The 20,455-nt window shown below is 38.0% G+C and overlaps 1 protein-coding gene across 1 annotated transcript in view; it reads left to right on the top strand.

The window, feature by feature from the left end:
* Positions 1-12,110: 12,110 nt before the first annotated feature.
* Positions 12,111-20,455, top strand: part of LOC148101278 (uncharacterized) — a 204,668-nt gene continuing 196,323 nt past the window's right edge. Inside the window, exons 1-2 of the mRNA XM_087845959.1 lie at positions 12,111-12,181; positions 13,545-13,648. Of these exons, the coding sequence (XP_087702085.1) occupies positions 13,631-13,648 (18 nt within the window). The 5' untranslated portion in view covers positions 12,111-12,181; positions 13,545-13,630. The remainder of the gene's footprint in view (positions 12,182-13,544; positions 13,649-20,455) is intronic.

The following is a 20,455-nucleotide window of genomic DNA, read 5'->3' as shown; positions in this document are numbered from 1 at the left end:
TGGGTTTAGAAATCTGAGCCATGATCTGAGTAACCCTCATCACTCAGTCACACTGATTCTCTACTTGTATCAAGTCCATTGCACTACTTTCAAGCATTCTGCAACCTGTCCTCTAATGTGTGCCTTTCTCCTCTTCGTATATACTCCTCTTATATGTTATTTATGCTTACTGTCTTTCTATTTATATTGTTTTCCATGCACAGTTGGTGTGGAGCACCCACAATTTAGCTGAATATGTACAAAGACAATAAAAGACTATTCTATTCTATTTATCTTTGTTCCTCCATTTCAGTTTTGTTTGGAGCTTTAAAAAATCTGCAGAACATTTAAATGTGATAAAACTACAACACAGATCCCCTCTTAGGGTTCGAGGCTGTATTTGTTTTTAAAAATGCATCTCTGGTATCTCTGGCCTATCATTATTATTTTGCTAACAGATAATTGGGCTCATTTACTGAATACTGATCAGAATTTATCAAATCGTCTTTGAAATGATTCTAATAACAGGCCTCTCAGAGTGAGGCCAGTTTTTACAATCAAATGCCCTGTGGGCCGACACAACTTTGTGCTGATAAGACAAAGGCAACTGTGTTTTAGCCTGGAATACATTTATTTTTACCTTTCTCATAAATGTATTTCATTATAGCACTTTTAACGCCAACATGTTGGGTCTTTTGGAGCCGGAAGTGACCTTATATGGATGAAGGGTGGCGCTAGCTAACTTGGTTAGCAAGCTGCATTCATAAACTGTGCAGGTGTCACAGAGATGCTAAGTAGCACTTAAGAACAGACTAATAAAATAACAGAAACTCTGATTACAATGAGCTCATTTAAAAGCTTTCTTCTAATAAAATTATTTTCTTCTCTGTGTTTCATAACTTTTTGCTGATATCTTTCTGTGAATTAGTTTAAAGCAGCTTGATTTAATTTAGTCAGATTTTTTTTCAACTGCTTCACAAAACTTGAGAAGAGACACCGAGGAGAGCAACAGAAAGACTCATTCAGGAGCTAAACTCAAGATTAACTAAACTCGGATTAACGTTAGCTCGGTGCTTACCTTTAAATCAGTCATGACAATAAACTGAGAGAAAAAAGCCCTAAAGCGGGAACGCGGCTTCTTCTTCTTCTTCTGGATTTTTTGGGCGGTTAAAGCTTTAAGGCGCATTACCGCCACCTGCTGGACTGGATTTTTCATGTCCCAAACATCATCAATTGGCCACAAATTTGTTGGAGTTTCTGTTAATGAAAAAGATGGAATTCAAGGTTCTTGTGATTTGGTTTCTTTGTTTCCACCATTTACTCTACAATTTTCTGCCAGTGTATAGCAAACCCCACAGCTCAAATCAATGAAGAATTTCGTATTTTTAAAATATTGCTTAAGCTGGAACCAGCAGCTATGTAGGCCTAATTTTTAATCCAAACATGTGATAGAGGTTTACCACCAGGAGAAGCAGACTGTAAATAAAAGACTGTGCTACTGAAAACTGTTAGTCTGACTTTGGATTGTAAATATGTTTCCATTTGTCACTTCTGTATTTGTATATGGCTCAAACTATTTGTTATGAAAGCAAAACAAACAAACTGATGTTGTATAAATTGATTCAGGATTATTTACTTTGAGTCCAGAAATCATAGCTGTCTCATCAGATTCAGTTGTGACATTAGCTATAGTTTCCGCGGAGGGTACCTGGTTCTGTATGACAGTACAGCTTTTAGGTTGAATTCAAGTGCTTGAGTACAGCCTGATAATTAGAGGCCTGCAAACTGTTTGCTGATGAACTTTGGAGGTAAAAGTACAGACAGCTTTAGAAGAAACAGGACACGAGGTGTGTTCAACATTTCTTTTGAGTTCCATGTAACAATCCCTAACTCTGTAATTAAAGAATGTGCCATTTAATCTTGGCTGGCCAAAATTGGGTGGCTGCCGTTCAGCATTTAGCACAAGTCAGCTTTTGATCAGAAAGTTTTCTGGTTTGATCCCTGGCTGCTCCAGTCTGCAGGCAAAATATCCTTGGACAAGATCATAATCCCAAGTTGCTTTCTGATGCATCCATTGGAGTGTGAATGCTTTATAGAGTTTGTGAAACACTTGTACGTGTGGTCAGATTGTTTTGTATTTGTGTGTGGATTGAAGCACATGCCTGAGAGCACATCAATCACTGCACATATTTTTTAAATCTTAGTTTATATTTGTTGATCATACTGTATTCATTTGTAACACTTTTGAGACAGATTTCTCTCCACATAAATGACCGATGTTCCCTGAATGCCTCACATACAGCTCCAGGACATTTCAATACAATCTTTCATACATTCTCCTCTCGTGCTTCATCTATATCCTCTAACATTTAATCAAGTGTAATAATACACATTGATTAAATGTCCCAAAGTAAAGAAATCTCTCTGTGAACCTTTAGTTTGCTGCCATCTTGTGGCAGCAGCTGGCTACTGTTATTTGCATATGTGCATTGTGGTTTTTTTATTTTACGTAATAATTTGAAACAAACCCCTTAATTAAATTAGTAAGTTGAAGTAATATATGAATTATTAGTGTTAGATAAGTCCCAGATTTCTTTTTTATTTATTTTTTTACAATAGCTTCATTTAATAAGAAGATGTGAGATCCAAATATATGCTTCTGTCTTCTGTGTTCATTTTGATGAAGTTTACTGAACAAATTTGAATCATCACAACAACCAAAATGTTAGCAACACATTATAAAGTTTATTATTATAACTATGGTAACCATGTTTATGTTTGATTTAGCTGTTTTAGCCTTAGCTGCTAACTCAAACACATTCTGTAGGTGTCACATTTAGAAGACTGTAAGTTCACACACTTTCAGACTTTTGCAAACCAGAATTGGAGATTGCAAAGAGAAGGAGAAGTGTCTTGTAAAAACTTTACAAGTTATACAGATTATTTTCTCAAACAGCAACCAGTGCAAACATGTTTTGCTGGACTCTAAGAAGGAGAAAGGGACAGCCTGATATGTCATGTTTTTTCTTCTTCAGTTCTTATTTAATCACATGCTCTTTATTTATTTGAATCCTATAATAAAGGAGGTTATTGTGGGTGTTGAAGAGGGGAAGGCCCCACTGAAAAAGTAAGATCTTTGCTCTGTGTCACATTTTTACTATGATGAAAATTATGTTGATGTGTACATTTATAAATACACACATGAACATGCATGCACAGTTTTCTCGTTTGAAAGTAAATATTTGTCTGAATATTTTAGCTGAATCCGTTTTTACTGTTATCAAATCCACTTCTTTTAAATTCTTTCACCGACTCAGTGTGGTCAAAGCTCACAAAATCATCTTTATTCTACATTCCCAGAAAAGGAGAGCTGCAGACGCTAGCCAGCATCCACAGGTCTGAATCATCACAAGCCAAAACGAGCATAACATAATCAGTCATACGTCACACATAGTCACACATAGTTTCGATCAAAACAACTCTGCAGTGCACTCTGCCTAGTTTCACTTTTCTGTCTGCACCGCTTCCTGTTCTCTGCACAAAGCGTGCAGAGTTTCCTGTCAGGACTCTGTGACCTTTTACACACTATATAACTCAAAGTGGCGTTTTCCTACACTGGCCTCTATAAAACAATATAAATAGAAAATAAACGCTAAGAATATATATTTATTTCGTAACACTGTGTAAGTTGTAGATTTCTTCCCTCTGTAAATGGACTGGTTCTTATATAGCGCTTTTCTACTCTTTCTGAGCACTCAAAGCGCTGTACACAACTTGTACATTCACCCATTCACACCCATTCGCACAAGCACATTTTTCCTAAGTGCTTTCTAAGTAACATTCACACACACATTCATACTCCGATGGATGCATCGGAGAGCAATTTGGGGTTAGTATCTTGCCCAAGGATATTTGGCATGCAGACTGGGGAAGCCAGGGATCGAACCACCAACCTTCCGATCAGTAGATGACCTGCTCTACCACCTGAGCTACAGCCACCCCAAGCTGTGGACTCTGTGGAGTCCACAGCTTCGTGCAGTCGGTTCAGATGACTTTCTTGAGGCACTGAGTGCAGTTTGAGTGCATTACAGCAGACTGATCTTCTCTGTTATCGTTGTGTTTCCAGTGTGAGTGCACGAAAGGGTCTCATGGATCAACATGTGGTCCCTGGGACTCCAGCCAATTCTGCTGCACCAGTCTCACCTCCAGCTGAGACTCAGAGGAACAAAGCAAAGAAAGCTTCCTGGTGGCGCAAATAAGGTGAGTTTAACACTGCAGAAATAAATAAGTAACAGTTTTATTATTATTATTATCATTATTATTGTTATTAATATATTTGTTAATCTTTATTATTAGCAGAAGTAATGTTGTTGTTTATGTTGTTATGGTTATATTTATTATTAGTAGTATTATTACTGGTATTTTTGACATTATTATTATTATAATTTTGTTGTTATTGTCATTATTATTAGTAGTAGTACTAGTTATATTATATTATTATTTCAAATGTTATTGTTATTAATATTGTTGTTGTTATGACATTTTTTTTTACATGTTTTTGTTCTTTTAATCTTCCCGGTGACAAAGTTAGGATTTAGTTTAAGGAATGGCTGATTGCAGATTCCTGTTAGAAAGTAAGTGTATTGCATTTGTGCAGTGGTTACAGTGGTGACACTTATTAGACTCTGTAGGCTGTGCACCAGTTTTTCAGGGTCCTTGTAGGTGCAGTTGTTGCAACCACTGTAAATGTGACATCACAGAAAAAGTTTATTAAATCAGAAGAAGAAAGAGAACTCTAATATGATGGCTGCACACCAGCTGGACCATTATAATCACATCACATCACTTCAAGGACTCCAAGAATGTTCATACAGGGAGGATAAATAAAGTTTTTGATTATTTATTATAAAAAAGAGATGATTCATATAAAATGCAGCAGGGACTCCACCAGCTAACATGTCAGTTAATTTGACACATTGATTTATTTATCATTTCTTTTTCTCTCTCAGCTTTTCAGCTCCACATTTTTGCCATTTCTTCCACACTCAACTCTTTTCTACAAGGTGAGCCCACAGTGAATGTAGGAGGGGGCAGGTGGCATTAAGAGATTTGATTGGGCAATCTAGGGGCCAGTTAGTTCTTCCTTTTGGTGAAAGATGGGCTCTTCAGTTCAGCATGGTACAGCTCCAAAGATTCTGCAACATCAAACCCTCTGTCTGCTAATGTTACACCACCTGGGCTGAGGCAGTCCAGGTAATTTCAACAGTTTCTTAAAATTAGTTAATTTAGATATAAACAAAACAAGAAAAGTAACATTTGTCACTCTCTATCTTCACGATGGAAGATTCATGTTCATCTCATAAGTGTTAGCAACAGTTCTAGAAAAGGAAACAGGTTTGTTCCAGTTTTCAGAAATGTTATTATAAATGTTCAAACTACTGCACTGTAAAATCTAATTAGTTCCCAGAACTCAAAAAAACTATGCAAACTTGTTACCTCCAAAAAATTGAGTAAAGTTTACTTGAGATGACTGTTAGGACAACTTACTCATTGCAAGTATGCAGTACTAAAAATAACTTGATGTTCCCGAAGGTGCATTACGAATTGTTGACCCACTGACAAACATTTTGAGTTCTACTAAATTAAAAAACAATTTGTGGAAACCTGATTATGATTTAAAAAGAATGATTAACAACACTTCTTGTAATGGTGTTAAAATCAGCCCAATGTTTATTTTCAAATGCAAAAGCTTGATAAAGCACAGCAAAGAAATAAAAAAATATTTCCTTCAAGAGAAAGAACAGTGTAGATCATTGGTTAAATGATCACCAAGAAATATTTGTTTGTGCAGACCTGCCATAACTGTGGGGGACTAATCCAACCGGAATAGTATGGTGGGGGAGTTTTGTTCTTCCGGGGCGGTCTGTGTGTTTTGTCGTGTGCTGGAGTACGCATTAAAGTTTCACAGCGGACTAACATCGAGAGTGATTATTGGCTCGTCGCATCACACGACAGTGCTACAAACAGCAAGACATGAAACAGAAACATCTGGATTGCAAGCTTCAGAACATCGAGAAACACAACGAAGGCTTGCAAGTAATGCTTGATGAAGCTCTGCAAAAGAATAAAGAAATCCTTGAAGAGAAAGAAAAACTGGACATTGACCAGAGAGACATGCAGTGCCAACTCCAAGGTGTGCAGGAAAATTACGGAGCGCTGCAGGCAAAGCTTGATGAAACACTGCACAAATATCAAGAGCTGCTTCAAGACCAAGAACAACAGGAAATAAAGCAGAAAGAAGACAAAGAAATTCTCCAGGACTTTGAGACGAAAAACCAAAACCTGCAAGAACTTTATAACAAATTGAACTACAAAACAACTGAACTGGGAGAGGAAAAGGAAAAACTGCAAAACCAATGCTCAGAGATGCAGAGTAAGCTCAATGACATGCTGAGAAAAAACACAGAACTCGAGGAACTTTCAAACAACTTGAAGTGCAAAAACACTGAGATGCAGGTGCTAAAGCAACAACTAGAGAAAACAAACGAAGACCTGTGTACACTTCAGGAAATCGAGAGGAGAAGTCAGCAGTTGGAAGACACGCACAACAAATTACAACAGAGTTATACAGAGCTGCACGAGGCAAAGCTAATGCAGGAGGCAACATCTAAAGAAATGAAAGAAAGGCTCGAAGACAAACAAGCCAAATTAGAAGAAGTAGAGAAAATATGCAAGAAACTTGAGCAGGAGGATACAGACACAATCGATCAGTTGAGAACCCTCATCCTAGAGAAAAAAGTGCTCGTGGAAAAGCTCATGGAAAAGAAGAAAAAACGCTTCTGCTTCTTCTGGAGGAGGAACACTCCTGCTTTTTCTACTTTTTTTACTTTTTCTACTGCTAATGTCACCTCGTCTCCCTCCACCTCTGTTCCACCTTAATTTCACCTCTCCCTCTCCTGTCTCCCTTTAACTCCTAACACCTGTCCCATTTCCCTCCCCCCTCTCTCTCTTTTCACCCTCACCCCCCAACCAGTCCCGACAGTTGACTGCCCCCTCTAGAGCCTGGTTCTGTCATAGGTTTCTTTCTTTAAAGGGAGTTTTTCCTATCCACTGTCGCACCTAGTGCTTGCTCAGAGGGGATTGTTGGGGTTTTCTCTCCTCTATCTCTTTCCTCCCTTCTATCCCTTTCCTTTACCTTCTTCTTTCCAACCCCCACCCCCCCCCTTCTATTTCCTCAATAATTTAATAATAAACACAATTGGCAAAATTTTAAAAAGTCAGATCAATGTCTTCATTCAAGGATTAATTGTCTTTGTTACGGGGTCATGTGTATTTTGTGTTTTCCTCGGGCTGGTGATCCTTGCAGTCGTTGAGCCCAGGAGTCCAGATTTTAAGTGTTTTAATCACATTTAGTGTTACATTTTAGATCACAACAATAGGATATCCACAATTTAGGATTCAGACATTTGTTTTTTCCAATATCATAATCATTCTATGATTGAGTCGTTTACAGAACCAGCAGTTAGCAGCAATAACTTCAGTTCATCGACATTTGCAAGCATTTCTTTATACACAGCATTTCTGTCAGGTTGAGGTCTGGACTTCCTTGCAGTAGATTTGCTGCTTTGCTTGGGCTCATTATCCTGTTGCATGGCCTAATTTAGGAGAAGCTTTAGCTGTCGGACAGACGGCCTCACATTTGACTCTAAAATACTTTGGCATACAGAGGAGTTCATCGACTGCAAGCATTGCTTGTGTCTGCAGAACAAGCTCAAATCACCACACTTGAACCAGCGTACCTGACAGTGGATTTGAGGTGTTTGTGCTGTGTTTGATTTTTGCTAAAGGTACTGCTGTGGATTATGGCCAAACCTCCACTTTGGTCTCATCTTTTAAAAATATGTTGCTCCAGAAGCCTTCAAGGGCAAATTTGCAAACCTCAACTGAGTTGTTGTGTTCTTCTTAGAGACAATAAGCTTTGTCCTGGTGGCCCTTCGACACCAACCATACTTGTTTTGTCTTTTTCTAATTAAACTGTCATGAACATTAACATTTAACATGCTGTTTAAGGCCTGTAGAGGCTCAGATGCAGCTCTTGAGTATTGTGCAGTTTCTGTGAGCACTGAACAGTCTTTGGGGTGGATCTGAATGCTCCAGACTAGCAAACTTGCTCATGGTCAGTTAATCAATTGCATAGAGCCCTGTGATGAATTTTCACATTTACTCTGTGAATCTTCATTCTTCTAGCTAGTCTTTACTCTTCTAGAAAGTTTCTTTGCTCAGATGTCTGCAGCATTGAGTGTATGTCTTCTCCACTGCTATTCCAAACATGGTGCTGATGCAGGGGTTATTAGCACAGTAAGATTTAAGTGCACAAAATGTTCACATCATAATTGCATCCATTTTGACAACATCTCCAACACCACTGGCTGAAAGGTGGCCTCAAACCATGACGGAGCATCCACCGTGTTTTAAAGATGGCTGAAGACATTCACTGCTGTAGCGCTCTCCTGACCTCCTCTGTATATGATGATGATGATTTAGACTAAATTTGGAGGCATCACTCCATCAAACCTTTTGCCCCTGATTTTCACTCCAGTTCCTGAGTAACGTGGCATACCTCAGCTTCTTTTCCTTTTTTCATTCTTTAACACAATCCCTGCTAATGATGACATGTTCCAGTCTGTTTTCCCCCATCAAGCAAGTGTTAAACTGAATATTCCATGAATGCAGCCATTTACTCTTTCCTGCCTTGGAAGTCTTACCAGTGAGTCTCTGAATTCCTCTCATAATGCGGCCCATCCTATATTTCAAGTTTGCATTCATTGGAAAAAAGTCAATTAAAACAATGGGATAATGTCCAAATTCTCTGTGTCTTGTCCTGCATCTTCTCCCACGGTCTCTAGGCCCTGGAGTGGGCTATCAAGCGTTTCCTCATTCATTGATGTAGTTTAATTCAATTCAAGTAGAGTTTTATTGTCAACCCAACAACATACACTCAAGTATACAGTGGGACGAAATATCGTCGTCCTGGATCAAAGGTGCAAACTGTAAAAACAATGAGAATGAGAATAAATAAATACAATAGTGCACAGAATATATACAATACAGGGAGTCGAACAGTGCAATACAGGGTAGTGGAAGAATTGGGAGTTAGAGGAGAGTGTTATGTAGTCCAAGTGTGTGGAGAAGTTTTCAGTGCAGAGGAGGGAACCATGGTGTTCAGGAGCCAAACTGCTTTGGGGGGGAAATGCTATTGCACAATCTTGCTGACCTGCTCCTGATGACGCAGAGTCGTCTTCTGGATGGAAGGGTGGTAAACAGTTGGTGGGAAGGGTGATGCGGGTCAGCCATGATGCTAGTGGCTTTCCCAGTGAGGTGTAATTAACCTGTAGACTGGGTAGAGAACTGCCAATAACACGCTCAGCGGTGCACACAATCCTCTGGAGGTCTCTGCGGTTGGACGCGTGGCAGTTTCCATACCAGACTGTGAAGCAGTGGGTTAGGATGCTCTGCATGGTACCTCTGTAGAAGGTGTTAAAGATGGGTTTGGGGATGTGCACCTTCTTCAGTCGTCTCTTGAAATGCAGTTGCTGCTGAGCTCTTTTTGTCACTGATTTGGTGTTGCTGGTCCAGGACAGGTCCAGGGGCGGATCTAGAGAAATGTTCTTAGGGTGGCATGGAAATCAAATTGGGTGGCAAAATCAAAGCCTTGTTTTAAACACATATGCAGGTGTTATATATGATTAATATGCATTAAGTATATGTTTCATATAATTATGGTCTATAACTTAATTATTTTCTATAGCCCACATAATTAAACATTTCAGTTACATAAAATGTGTCAATTTGTATTCTGTGTGCTATATAGCCTTTATAATAAATAAATATGTAACCAATGAGTATAAACTTTGCTTGCAAAATTTTGAACACCATAACAAATCTGGTCGATTCTAAGCTAACCAGTTAAAAATAAAGAAAGAACAAACAACTATATGTGCTGTTGAAGATTTATCTGGCAAAATAATATATGACCCTGAAAGAATAAACAACATCTTTAGGGATTTCTATGAAACGTTATACTCACCACAAATAAACCCATTTAAAAATTATATTGATCTGTTTTTGGACTACGTAACTCTTCCAAAATTGCTAGACAGTCAAGAATGGCACTGGATTTGCCGCTGACACCAGGTGAACTCCAGGAAGCCCTGATAAGAATGCCTAATAATAAGGCTCCAGGTCCAGACGGCTTTCCAGCAGAAGTGAGTGAACTTTGACAGAGTGAACTGGAAATTTTTACTTGCAACCAAATTTGGTTTTAGAAACTCTTTCATAAACTGGTTAAAAATATTATATAATTCCCCAACAGCTTGTGTCAGGACAAATGACCAAACATCCTCCAGCTTTTGTCTCTTGAGGGGCACCAGGCAGGGATGCCCACTCTCCCCTTCACTGTTTGTAATTTTTATCGAACCACTAGCAGCAGCAATTACAGTAATTAGGGGCATAAAATGCAAGAATGTAGAAGATAAGATCAGTCTTCATGCAGACGATGTGTTGCTTTTTCTCCAAAACTCACAAACCAATCTCTCTGGGGTGATTACATTAATAAACTCTTTTTCAAGTGTTTCAGATTATTCAATAAACTGGTCAAAATCTACAGTTCTTCTAGTTAATTGCTCTCTGCGTAATTCTGTTGTCTCTTCTGTTTTTTCTTTTCTCAACAGGTGATCCAGGTGATTGTTTTTAAGTGCCCTTTCTCACTGTCCCTCTTCCCCTCTGTTTTCTTTCTCTCCCTCTCTTTCTTTCTATGTTTCTTTCTTTCTCCCTTTAATGTCCCCCAGTCATGTCTGTCCCATCTGTAACAACTGAAAATAAAATAAATACATAATAATAATAATAATAAAGGTCAATCAAATGGACCAATATGGCAAGGCCATAATGATCCACTTGGTAAAGTAAATCCGTTGGGCAACTTTCTTGGCCTTTAGAAAATAATTCTGATGGAACCAAACAAAAAAAGGAGCTGTATGTGAGGCATTCAGGGAACACTGGACATTTATGTGGAGAGCAATCTGTCTCAAAAGACTTTCAAATGATACTCAATTGTATATAGCATTTTTATTCTATTTTATTCTACTGTATATAGTATTTTACTTTATTCTATTCTATTGTGTACAATTGCGTACAATATCTTATTCTTATCTTATTCCAGTGTTTTTGTAATTTTTCTATGTAACTTTGCACTGTCCACTTCTGCTGTAACAATTAATTTCCCACCTTTGGGACTAATAAAGGTTGTCTTATCTTATCTTATCTTATCTTATCTTATCTTAAACTAAATTTTTAAAAAAGTGTTCAGTGATTGATGAGTAACTTTTAAGGACTCACAAGTGTGCGCTTCAATCCACAGATAAAAACAAAACAATATGACCACACATGAAACATTTTGACAAATTCTATGAAACATTCACGCTCCAGTTTGTTTGTTATTCAGAGATTTCATGGCTTCATGGTGTAGATGAATGACTTTTTGCACAAACCGGGCCGAGTTTATCTGCAAAGCGACAGAAGTTATTGTGAGGTTCATCAATCAACCAGTAAAAGTTCTAACCTTACTGAGTGGGACCAAGTATCTATCTATACTTTTCCTATGAAAAAAACCTTCTAAAGCTGTCTATAGCTTTACTTCCAAAGTTCATCAGCAAACAGTTTGAATGCCTGTAATTATCAGGCTGTACTCAAGCCAATTAATTAATCTGAAAACTGCTGTGACTCCAAACCCAAGTACCCTCCTGGGAAATTATGGCTAATGTCACAATTGGATCTGCTGATAGAGAAGTGAGTCAGTGTAACCTTTATTAAATCAGGCAAAACAACACATACTTATTTACTGTAACGAACTGCAGAAAGCAAAACAATAAATAAATGGGGGTAAGGGTAAGCTGATGTCATCTGATGTTTACGTTCATGAATATAACACACGGACACATTTTGAATTTGTTTTTATTGTTTATTAAAATACTTTTAAATCTCTAGTTTAGTTTAAGAACCATCTAGTCCAGCAGGTGGCGGTAATGCACCTTTAAGCTCTAACCGCCAAAGAAAAACCCCAAAGAAGAAGAAGCCGCAGAGTTCCCGCTTCATTGCGTTTGTGTTTTAGTTTATTTTTCTTCCTCATCTAAAGTGAAGCACTAAGGTAACTTTGATCTGAGTTTAGTCAATGTTGAATTTAGCTCCTGAATTAAGTTTTCTGTTGCTCTCCTCGGTCTCTGTTATAAGTTATTTGTGAACCAGTTGAAAGAAAAAGCCTCTACATTAAACTAAACTAATTTACAAGAAAATATTAACAAATGCTAATGAAACACTGAGAAGAAAAAAGAAGAAAGCTTTTAAATTAGCTAAGTGTAATCAGAGTTTCTATTATTTTATTAGTCTGTTTCTAAGCGCTAGTTAGCATCTCTGTGTCACTGTGTGGCACCTGCACAGTTTTTGAATGCAGTGTGCTATCCAAGCTAGCTAGCTAGCTAACGCCACCCTTCATCCATATAAGGTAACTTCCGTCTCCAACATGTTGGCGGTAAAAGTGCTATAATGAAATCCATTTATGAGAAAGGTAAAAATAAATGTATTCCAGGCTAAAACACAGCTGCCTTTGTCTTATCAGCGCAAAGTTGTGTCGGCCCACAGGGCATGTGATTGTAAAAATGGCCTCACTCTGAGAGGCCTGTTGTTAGAATCATTTCAAAGATGATTTGATAAATTCTGATCATTATTCAGTAAATGAGTCCGATTATCTGTTAGCAAAATAATAATGATAGGCCAGAGATACTAGAGATGCATTTTTAAAACAAATACAGCCTCAAACCCTAAGAGGGGATCTGTGTTCTTATTACATTTAAAAGTACTGCAGATTTTTTAAAGCTCCAAACAAAACTGAAATGGAGGAACAAAGATATATAGAATAGTCTTTTATTGTCTTTGTACATATTCAACTAAATTGTGGGTGCTCCACACTAACTGTGCATGGAAAACAATATAAATAGTAAGACAGTAAGCATAAATAACATATAAGAGGAGTATATACAAAGAAGAGAAAGGCACACATTAGAGGACCGAATGCTTGAAAGTAGTACAGTGGACTTAATACAAGTAGAGAATCAGTGTGACTGAGTGATGAGGGTTACTCAGATCATGGCTCAGATTTCTAAACCCACTCAGATAGGATAATCTTCCACGGCACACCTGATCAGTTCTCACGGCACACGTATATATGCCGTGGCACAGTGGTTGGGAAACACTGTACTCGTTTATGCAGCTCCATTGATTTTTCTGTTTTTGTTCTTGGCCAGGGCTTTTTTTAAAGAGGAATTGCTCTCCTGGTACTGGTGTGCCATACTGCTGAATTTGGTATCGGTGCTCAAACCTTTTGTGTATGTTTTAAACAAGTTGTCCACCCAGGGAAGCTAAAATTTGTTCTTTGTGTTGTCAAATGAACATATGAGACACTTTGACTCTTCAGTGCAGTGTGGAGCCTAACAAAGTTCTGTTTTCTGTCCCAGCTGATCAGCAGGAGGAGAAGAGTCTGACGGAGCAGCAGAGGAAATTTCAGCTACTTGGACTCAGCTCAGCCACTGCAGAGAAAACAATGAGTTCGACAAAGAAGGTGACAGATACTAGTGTTAAGAAATACTCCATTAACCCTTTAAGGCCTATTGGAGCAGGAATGCTCCGTTTGCGTAACAATTTTAAAATCCCGGTTAAATGCACTTAAGCTAACACAATTATTTTATTTAGGAGGAGTTGTACTTACATCTTATGCCATCAGCTTGCCCTTGGTCACGATTTCCTTCCACATATGTATTTGCAAAAATTGCATAAAAAGCACTTGCAGCAAAAAAACATAACGTACCAGAAACACGCTTTGCCGTTCATAGCACTTCCTACGTTAGAATAGATGTCAGCGCGATCTATCACATGTCCGACTTTACCTGCCAAAACCTGCCTTCAGCGATACCTATACTGGTGTTTTTAAAAGTCATGTTTGACTTTATTGTTTTTTGTATTGTTTCTGGGATGCTTATGACTCAAATTGCACTGTTGGCAATAGTTTATTTTGATGCACACGCTGTTTGTTTTGCAAATTTGCATTGTAATATTTATTATTATTATTATGTAAGATTTATTTTTCCTGCAGTATATAAAAATCTCAAAAATACTCAAAACAAATTTCCTGTGGTTGGAAACAATGTGCAACTTTTTTGCATTTACAGTTTTGAGGGATAATCCTCTAAAATTTCTCTAACTAGAAATATGTGTAAAAAACAAAACAAAAACGATTTAAATTTTTTTGTATTTTATTGCAGTTTTTTTGCACTTTATGTAGTTACTATGAACTTAATGCATAGATATTATTAACATTTGGGATATAATGGTCATACTGATGTATAGCAACTTGAAATGCTCCCAAAAATGGCATTAAGGGCATGTAAAAATTAGAGATGGACCGATCCGATATTAGGTGTCGGTATTGGTCCGATACTGACGTAAATTACTGGATCGGATATCAGAGAGAAATGAAAAATGTAATCCGATCCATTAAATATCAAAAAAGCACCTCACAAAACTTGCGACATGGCGTAACTCGGCTCATAACCGTAGCACGTCGGAGCAGTGTGCTCACGTGATAGAGCGGGTGTGTGTATTTGTAGCCTCGCTACCAATCCGGCATTTCATCTCCGAGGAAGTTATCCCAGAGAGAAGTAAAGCAAGTGTGTAAGTTCATCTCTGAATGTTTGTAAAGCATTCCCGTGATGGAACATATATGGAGCGACTGCCTCTTCTCTCTCCCTACCTCTCCTGCTGCTACTTCAATCATGAAACTGATTAATGATCAGCTGATCGGCTTTTCTGTCGCGAGTCCGTCTCTCTTGTTTGTTTATTGCCCACTTTGCGCCAGAAAGAAGAAACCAGCGGCTGAACAACAGCAGCACGTTTAAGCTTGATAAGCTGTTGTTAGAATTTATTTAATATTACTTTCTACACCAGGATCCTTTTCTAGCTGACGGCTGGTAACTGTGCAGGGGCGGATCTAGCAAAGTTTAGCCAGGGGGGGCTGATAGGGCAACAGGGAAAAGGGGGCACAAAGACATACTTTTCTTTCTTATTCTCATTTAAAATATCTAGCTTTTAATAAATAATTATCAGAATCTTACACCCAAAGTTTTAATCTGATGTAAAATGTATAGAAGTCCATTACTGTATTACTGGATCTAGATATACTTATTTATACTTATTTATATACTGGATTTAATTAGGGATATAACGTGGCATAAGATAATATAATAATATAATAATATAATAATCTCACACCATGAACTGACAGATTTCCTTGCTGAGCTCAAAAACTCTGAGAACTTTTGCCCAACTCAGCCAACGGAACTCTGTATGATAAGGAATGTCGCCAAACTCTGAATCATAGAAGGATGAAATTGACGGTGATTTAAAACTTTAAACTCAGATAAAATTTACGGTTTACGTTACAGTGATCGTTACATGCTCCATTTTTAGGACTTTACCACACAGCCTGGTGTATGATGCAGGATTGGATTTCATGTGTTACTGTTTAGGCTCAAATCGATTTGATCTTTGATGCCCGCAGTGATGAAATAACTCCCCTAAAATGACTTAAACCAAAAGCAACAAGCCTGTTTTGAAAATGTAAGGAGTAAAAAATACAGATATATTTTTTTTAATGTAGCGAGTAAAAGTAAAAAAAAAACCTCAGGTTACAGTCAGACTCTGACATCATCCTTCACTGAACCAAGCTAGTAACTGTTACATTTGATTTATTATTATTGAATAAATTAGACAATTATAGAAATATATAATAGGAAACAGCAACAGGAAATATAAAAAAGTACAGACCTGGTAAACATTTATTACTATTCTGAGTTTGTAAGCATTAATATTTGTGTACAAGCAGGAGGGATGGGCATGATTTTAGAGTGTTTGAACAATGATTAATTATCTTTAACACCAAGTTGGATGTAATGTGTTACTACTACCAGTAGGTGGGGATAAAAGACCTTTAAGGTGTTTGGTGACACACTCCACCTTCAGGTTTAAAACTAGTGTTAATGGAGGGAGTTTGAAGCTTCAGTTTGTTCAATGACTGCATTTCACTCAGTGCCTCTGTTTGTATCTCTGTCACTGCAGAACCAACATGGACCGAGAAGTCAGCGCTCTCAGGAGGCCGACAAACCTCACAGAAGAAAGAGAGAGAAAAAAAAACACCTGTGACGAGTGTGTGAAGGATTTTACCTGGAAGTCTGAACTAAAACAACATCAGCTCATCCACACTGGAGAGAGACCGTTCAGCTGTGACTTGTGTGGAAAGTCGTTTTCCTGGAAGAAAGCCCTAAAAAGACACCAAATCGTCCACAGTGGAGTTAAAGCTTACAGCTGTGATCAGTGTGGTAGAGCTTTTACTCAAAGTAGCAGCTAACAGAGTCATCTAGTTACCCACTCTGGAATTAAGGCATACAGCTGTGACATCTGTGGAAAAACTTTCAGCCAGCAAAGGTACAGAAATATACACCTACGCATTCACTCCGGAGAAGATGTGTACTGGTGTGATCAGTGTGGCAAATACTTTACAACAGACGCACAGTTACAAAGCCACATGTTTACCCACACTGAGGAGAGACCTTATCAATGTGACCTGTGTGAGAAGACTTTTAAAACTCCACAGTACCTGAGACAACACCAACAGATCCACACCAGAAAGAGACTCTACAAGTGCAGTTACTGTGAGGTATGTATTTTTATTTTATTCTTGTAAGTTCAGTCTGACTGTTTGGAACAAGTCTGCTCATTAAATCGTGTTAGCATGTTAGCACTTCTACTGCACCGAAGAGTAGCTCTGAGCCATTATTCAGATTTTCATTTCAGTTATGATTTTCGTTTACACGATCATGAAAAACTGAAAATGCTGAAAATTGATATGTTCAGAAACATCCTCTTCTGGTTTCAGAGTCCAACTTAAAACCCTGGAGATCAGGCTCCACAGAGTTCAGATCGACTCTCCTTAAAGATCTAATGAGGCTATGAATCAAACTGTTCCTTTAGTTCAATGTTAATCTTTATAAATTGTTCTTCTGTAGTGTTTGTGTTTAGTGGTTACGTTTTTTTTTCAATGGTTGGATGAAAAGTCAGTTTCCTGTTGTTCAAGTTTGTATTGAATGTATTTTATTAAAGTTCTTAAATAAAGTTTAAAAAAAATGTTAAATAAAGAATTGTTTGAATGACAAAGATTTTGAGCCATGATGTCATTTCCTGTATTTCAGAGTAAAGACTGAAGTAACAAATGGAAACATGTTTACAGTCATGGAATAAACACTGATGGGTCATCTGTAGGAAGTACTATTGCTGACCTGACAGACTCAACCTTGTTTACAAAGAAAGAAAGGAACTGATTACATGTGACAGCAGAGGCTTTCAGGGTTGTTTAGAGTAGAGCTGATAGTGTTAAAGAGAACACGGGGATTATGACAATTTAACACAATGATCTGAGAAAAATATCTTTCTCTCATTTTCACTGTATTCTGATCAAATTTCCAAGATTCTTTTAACATTTCAAAAGAAACCTGCAATTTGTCTTTCTTCCACTTTCACTCTGCTCTCCTACACTGACGCCTGACTGCTCGGGTGGATTCATTTAACCAGGGCTGAGGAATATGTTTTGGGTTCACAGTGTTCAGGGTCTGAGTACAGGTTTCCTGGAACTGCAAAAGCAGCTCATCTGGGGTGGACTCAATAAGTAATCTCAGGGTCGGTAAAGATTTTCTTTATAAAAGTGGAGGAGAAGAGAGCAGCGGCGGGGTGGAGCGTGAGCATTAAACTCATGCACAAGAGAAACAGGTTTGTGATGAGAGAACACTGAATCCCACATTTCCAAATATAAAACAGATAAACCATATGATAACACCAGGTCAAGAGTGTGCTCCTGCTGATGTGTAGGGCCTTCTACAGACTGTACAAGGTCAAAACACTGAATAAGATTTTAAAACTCTTGAGCAAGCAGTCCATCAGGGCAACAGACATGAATATTAAAATCACCAACTATTATAATCTGATCCTGTTTCGGCACAATTTCAGCCAAAAAACATAAAAAGTCATTTAAAAAATCTTTGTTAAACTTAGGCGCCGATAGATTACTGCACACAGTAAGAGCGTCCCAGTTCAAATATGAGAAGTTTAAAGCTGGAGGGGAAACCAGTACATGGAGTTGTTTGTAGTGAAAGTTTTTTCTTAAAAACAGTCAATATTCCTCCTCCTCTACCTGATCTCGGAGCATTAAGAAACGAGCAGTCAGAGGGTAACAGTTCAGAAATAATGCTAGGCTCACCAACGCTCATCTGTGTCTCAGTCACAAACAGGAGATCCAATCCACTGGAAGAAAGAAAGTCATTTATAAAACCACACATTTATCAGAGCCATCCTTGTTGGAGCTGGAGCCTGGGCAGAAGTTGTCTGTGTAGCCCACGTTAATGGGTGCAAATTCAAAAGGTTTATTCCACGACCCCTGTTACGCCCCAGTCTAGGGGTACAGGAACATAACATAAGGGTTAGAAAGGAAGTGACCCCACCCTGGTCCCCAAAACCACACCCAAGTGAAAGGTGATTTATTGTCTAAACTGAAGCTGAACTCCAGGGTGAACAAAGGCCAAAATTACAAACAAAAGCCTATGTGAAACAGAAACCAAACAAAAGACAAATGCTACACCTAATCAATGTTCCCTCTAGTTTTTCATGTGTCTGAGCGAACATACAAACTCCCTGAGCGGTCCCTTGGACCACTGTGAGCAACAGCAGACGTGTACTGTGGTCACGCCAGCATCGAATCCATCCAAGTTACATGGTTTATTAAAATAATCAAATTACAGCATTTACATTTATGTTAGACTACTTTTAATTAACTGCTTTAGCCCACTTACAATGAAATTTAAAAAAAATGTTCATGATCTGTGTAGTATGTTAGCTCTATTGGAAGTAAAAATAACTTGAACTCCAATTTTGAAAACAACTTTTTTATATATATATATAAAGCTCTGACTTGTATTATGAGTCTGTGGTCTGGGTGAGAGTCTTGTAACTCTGTCTGCAAAGTACAGCATATAATGAGCAATGTTGGGCTATTAATTATGTCGTTACTTCTTCAAAAAAGTAACAGAGTTTTGAAAACAACAAAGTTTTTTGCAGCTGCTTACCTAAAAATGCAGCCAAGACGTTTTTATATAAACATTTCAAACTACTTACAGAACAATCAGCTGTTCTGCATCAAATCTGATGCCACACAAATTATTTGTGCCACTCCAAAAAATAATTTCTGTCCACTATGAGATAAAGGAGAACAACAGCCTGATGCCTGCAGGCCCGACAACAGATGTATCACTCCTGTAACACCTGTAACATTCAGCAGTCGCCTCATTGTTCTGACACACACAACAAAACTATTGACTACACTAAACACTAACTACACAAGATTTGCGCTAAACGTCGCAAATCTCTCACATCTTAAAACACTGCCGTCACTCCTAAAGCTTCCCCCCTTCCTAAACAACTGTTGCGATATCATTTTTACCTATGCAGCGCCTTGTATGGAACGCCAGGACTGCCATAATGAATTAATTAAATACACCATTAAATAATTAATTAAATGTGGCAATAATTCATTAAAATCAGAAATAATTTAATACATAAATATTTACAACACATGTAATTAATTAATTAATAACACATTAAAATAATTATTGAAAGTTTTAAATAATTATTTAATGATTTATTTATTTAATTCATTTTGGCACTTTTGTCCCCTTCATCTCTCTCCTTGAAATAATTTTATCTGTCAGCCTCACCCATCAAACTAAGTGGGCGGGGTTAACGCTGCCATGCAGCTTCTCTAACATTTGATTGGTTGCCGTGCAAAGTAAGTCAATACAGGTCGATCCTAGATAATCGATTGCTTGTGTAGACTTGGGCTGTATCCCAATTCAGGGTCTGCAGCCTTAAAGTACGCAGCCTCAACGGTTCTCAAGGGCCGCATACTTAAAGACCGCTAAGGCCAGAAGTGCGAGGCTTGTGAAATGGGACGGTCTAGCCTCCATTGCGCTGCCCAGGTTGCCTAGCAACCATGATAGCTGGAAACGTGTGGTTGACAGAAATGAAGGAGAACATATTTTGTTCGTTTGTTTGTTTCTACATGAGCTTTGTGTGATTTAATAAGTATCTGAGGCTTAGACCACAGGACTGTAAAACATGATCGTTGGGCTTCATATCTGTACTGAACAGCCATTTAAGATTAGCTAGTAAATAACAATTAGCTAATGTTGTTCATGAGACAAAAGTCAGTGTAAATATGAGATGGCCAATATTATAGTTATTATATTAATCATTATAAGTTATTACAGCA

The sequence above is a fragment of the Neolamprologus brichardi genome, chromosome 9, assembly GCF_056152115.1.
Source record: "Neolamprologus brichardi isolate AB-2024 chromosome 9, ASM5615211v1, whole genome shotgun sequence".
Lineage (NCBI taxonomy): Eukaryota > Metazoa > Chordata > Actinopteri > Cichliformes > Cichlidae > Neolamprologus > Neolamprologus brichardi.
Note: the sequence above shows the minus strand (reverse complement) of the source record. Positions and strands in the feature narration are given on the sequence as shown.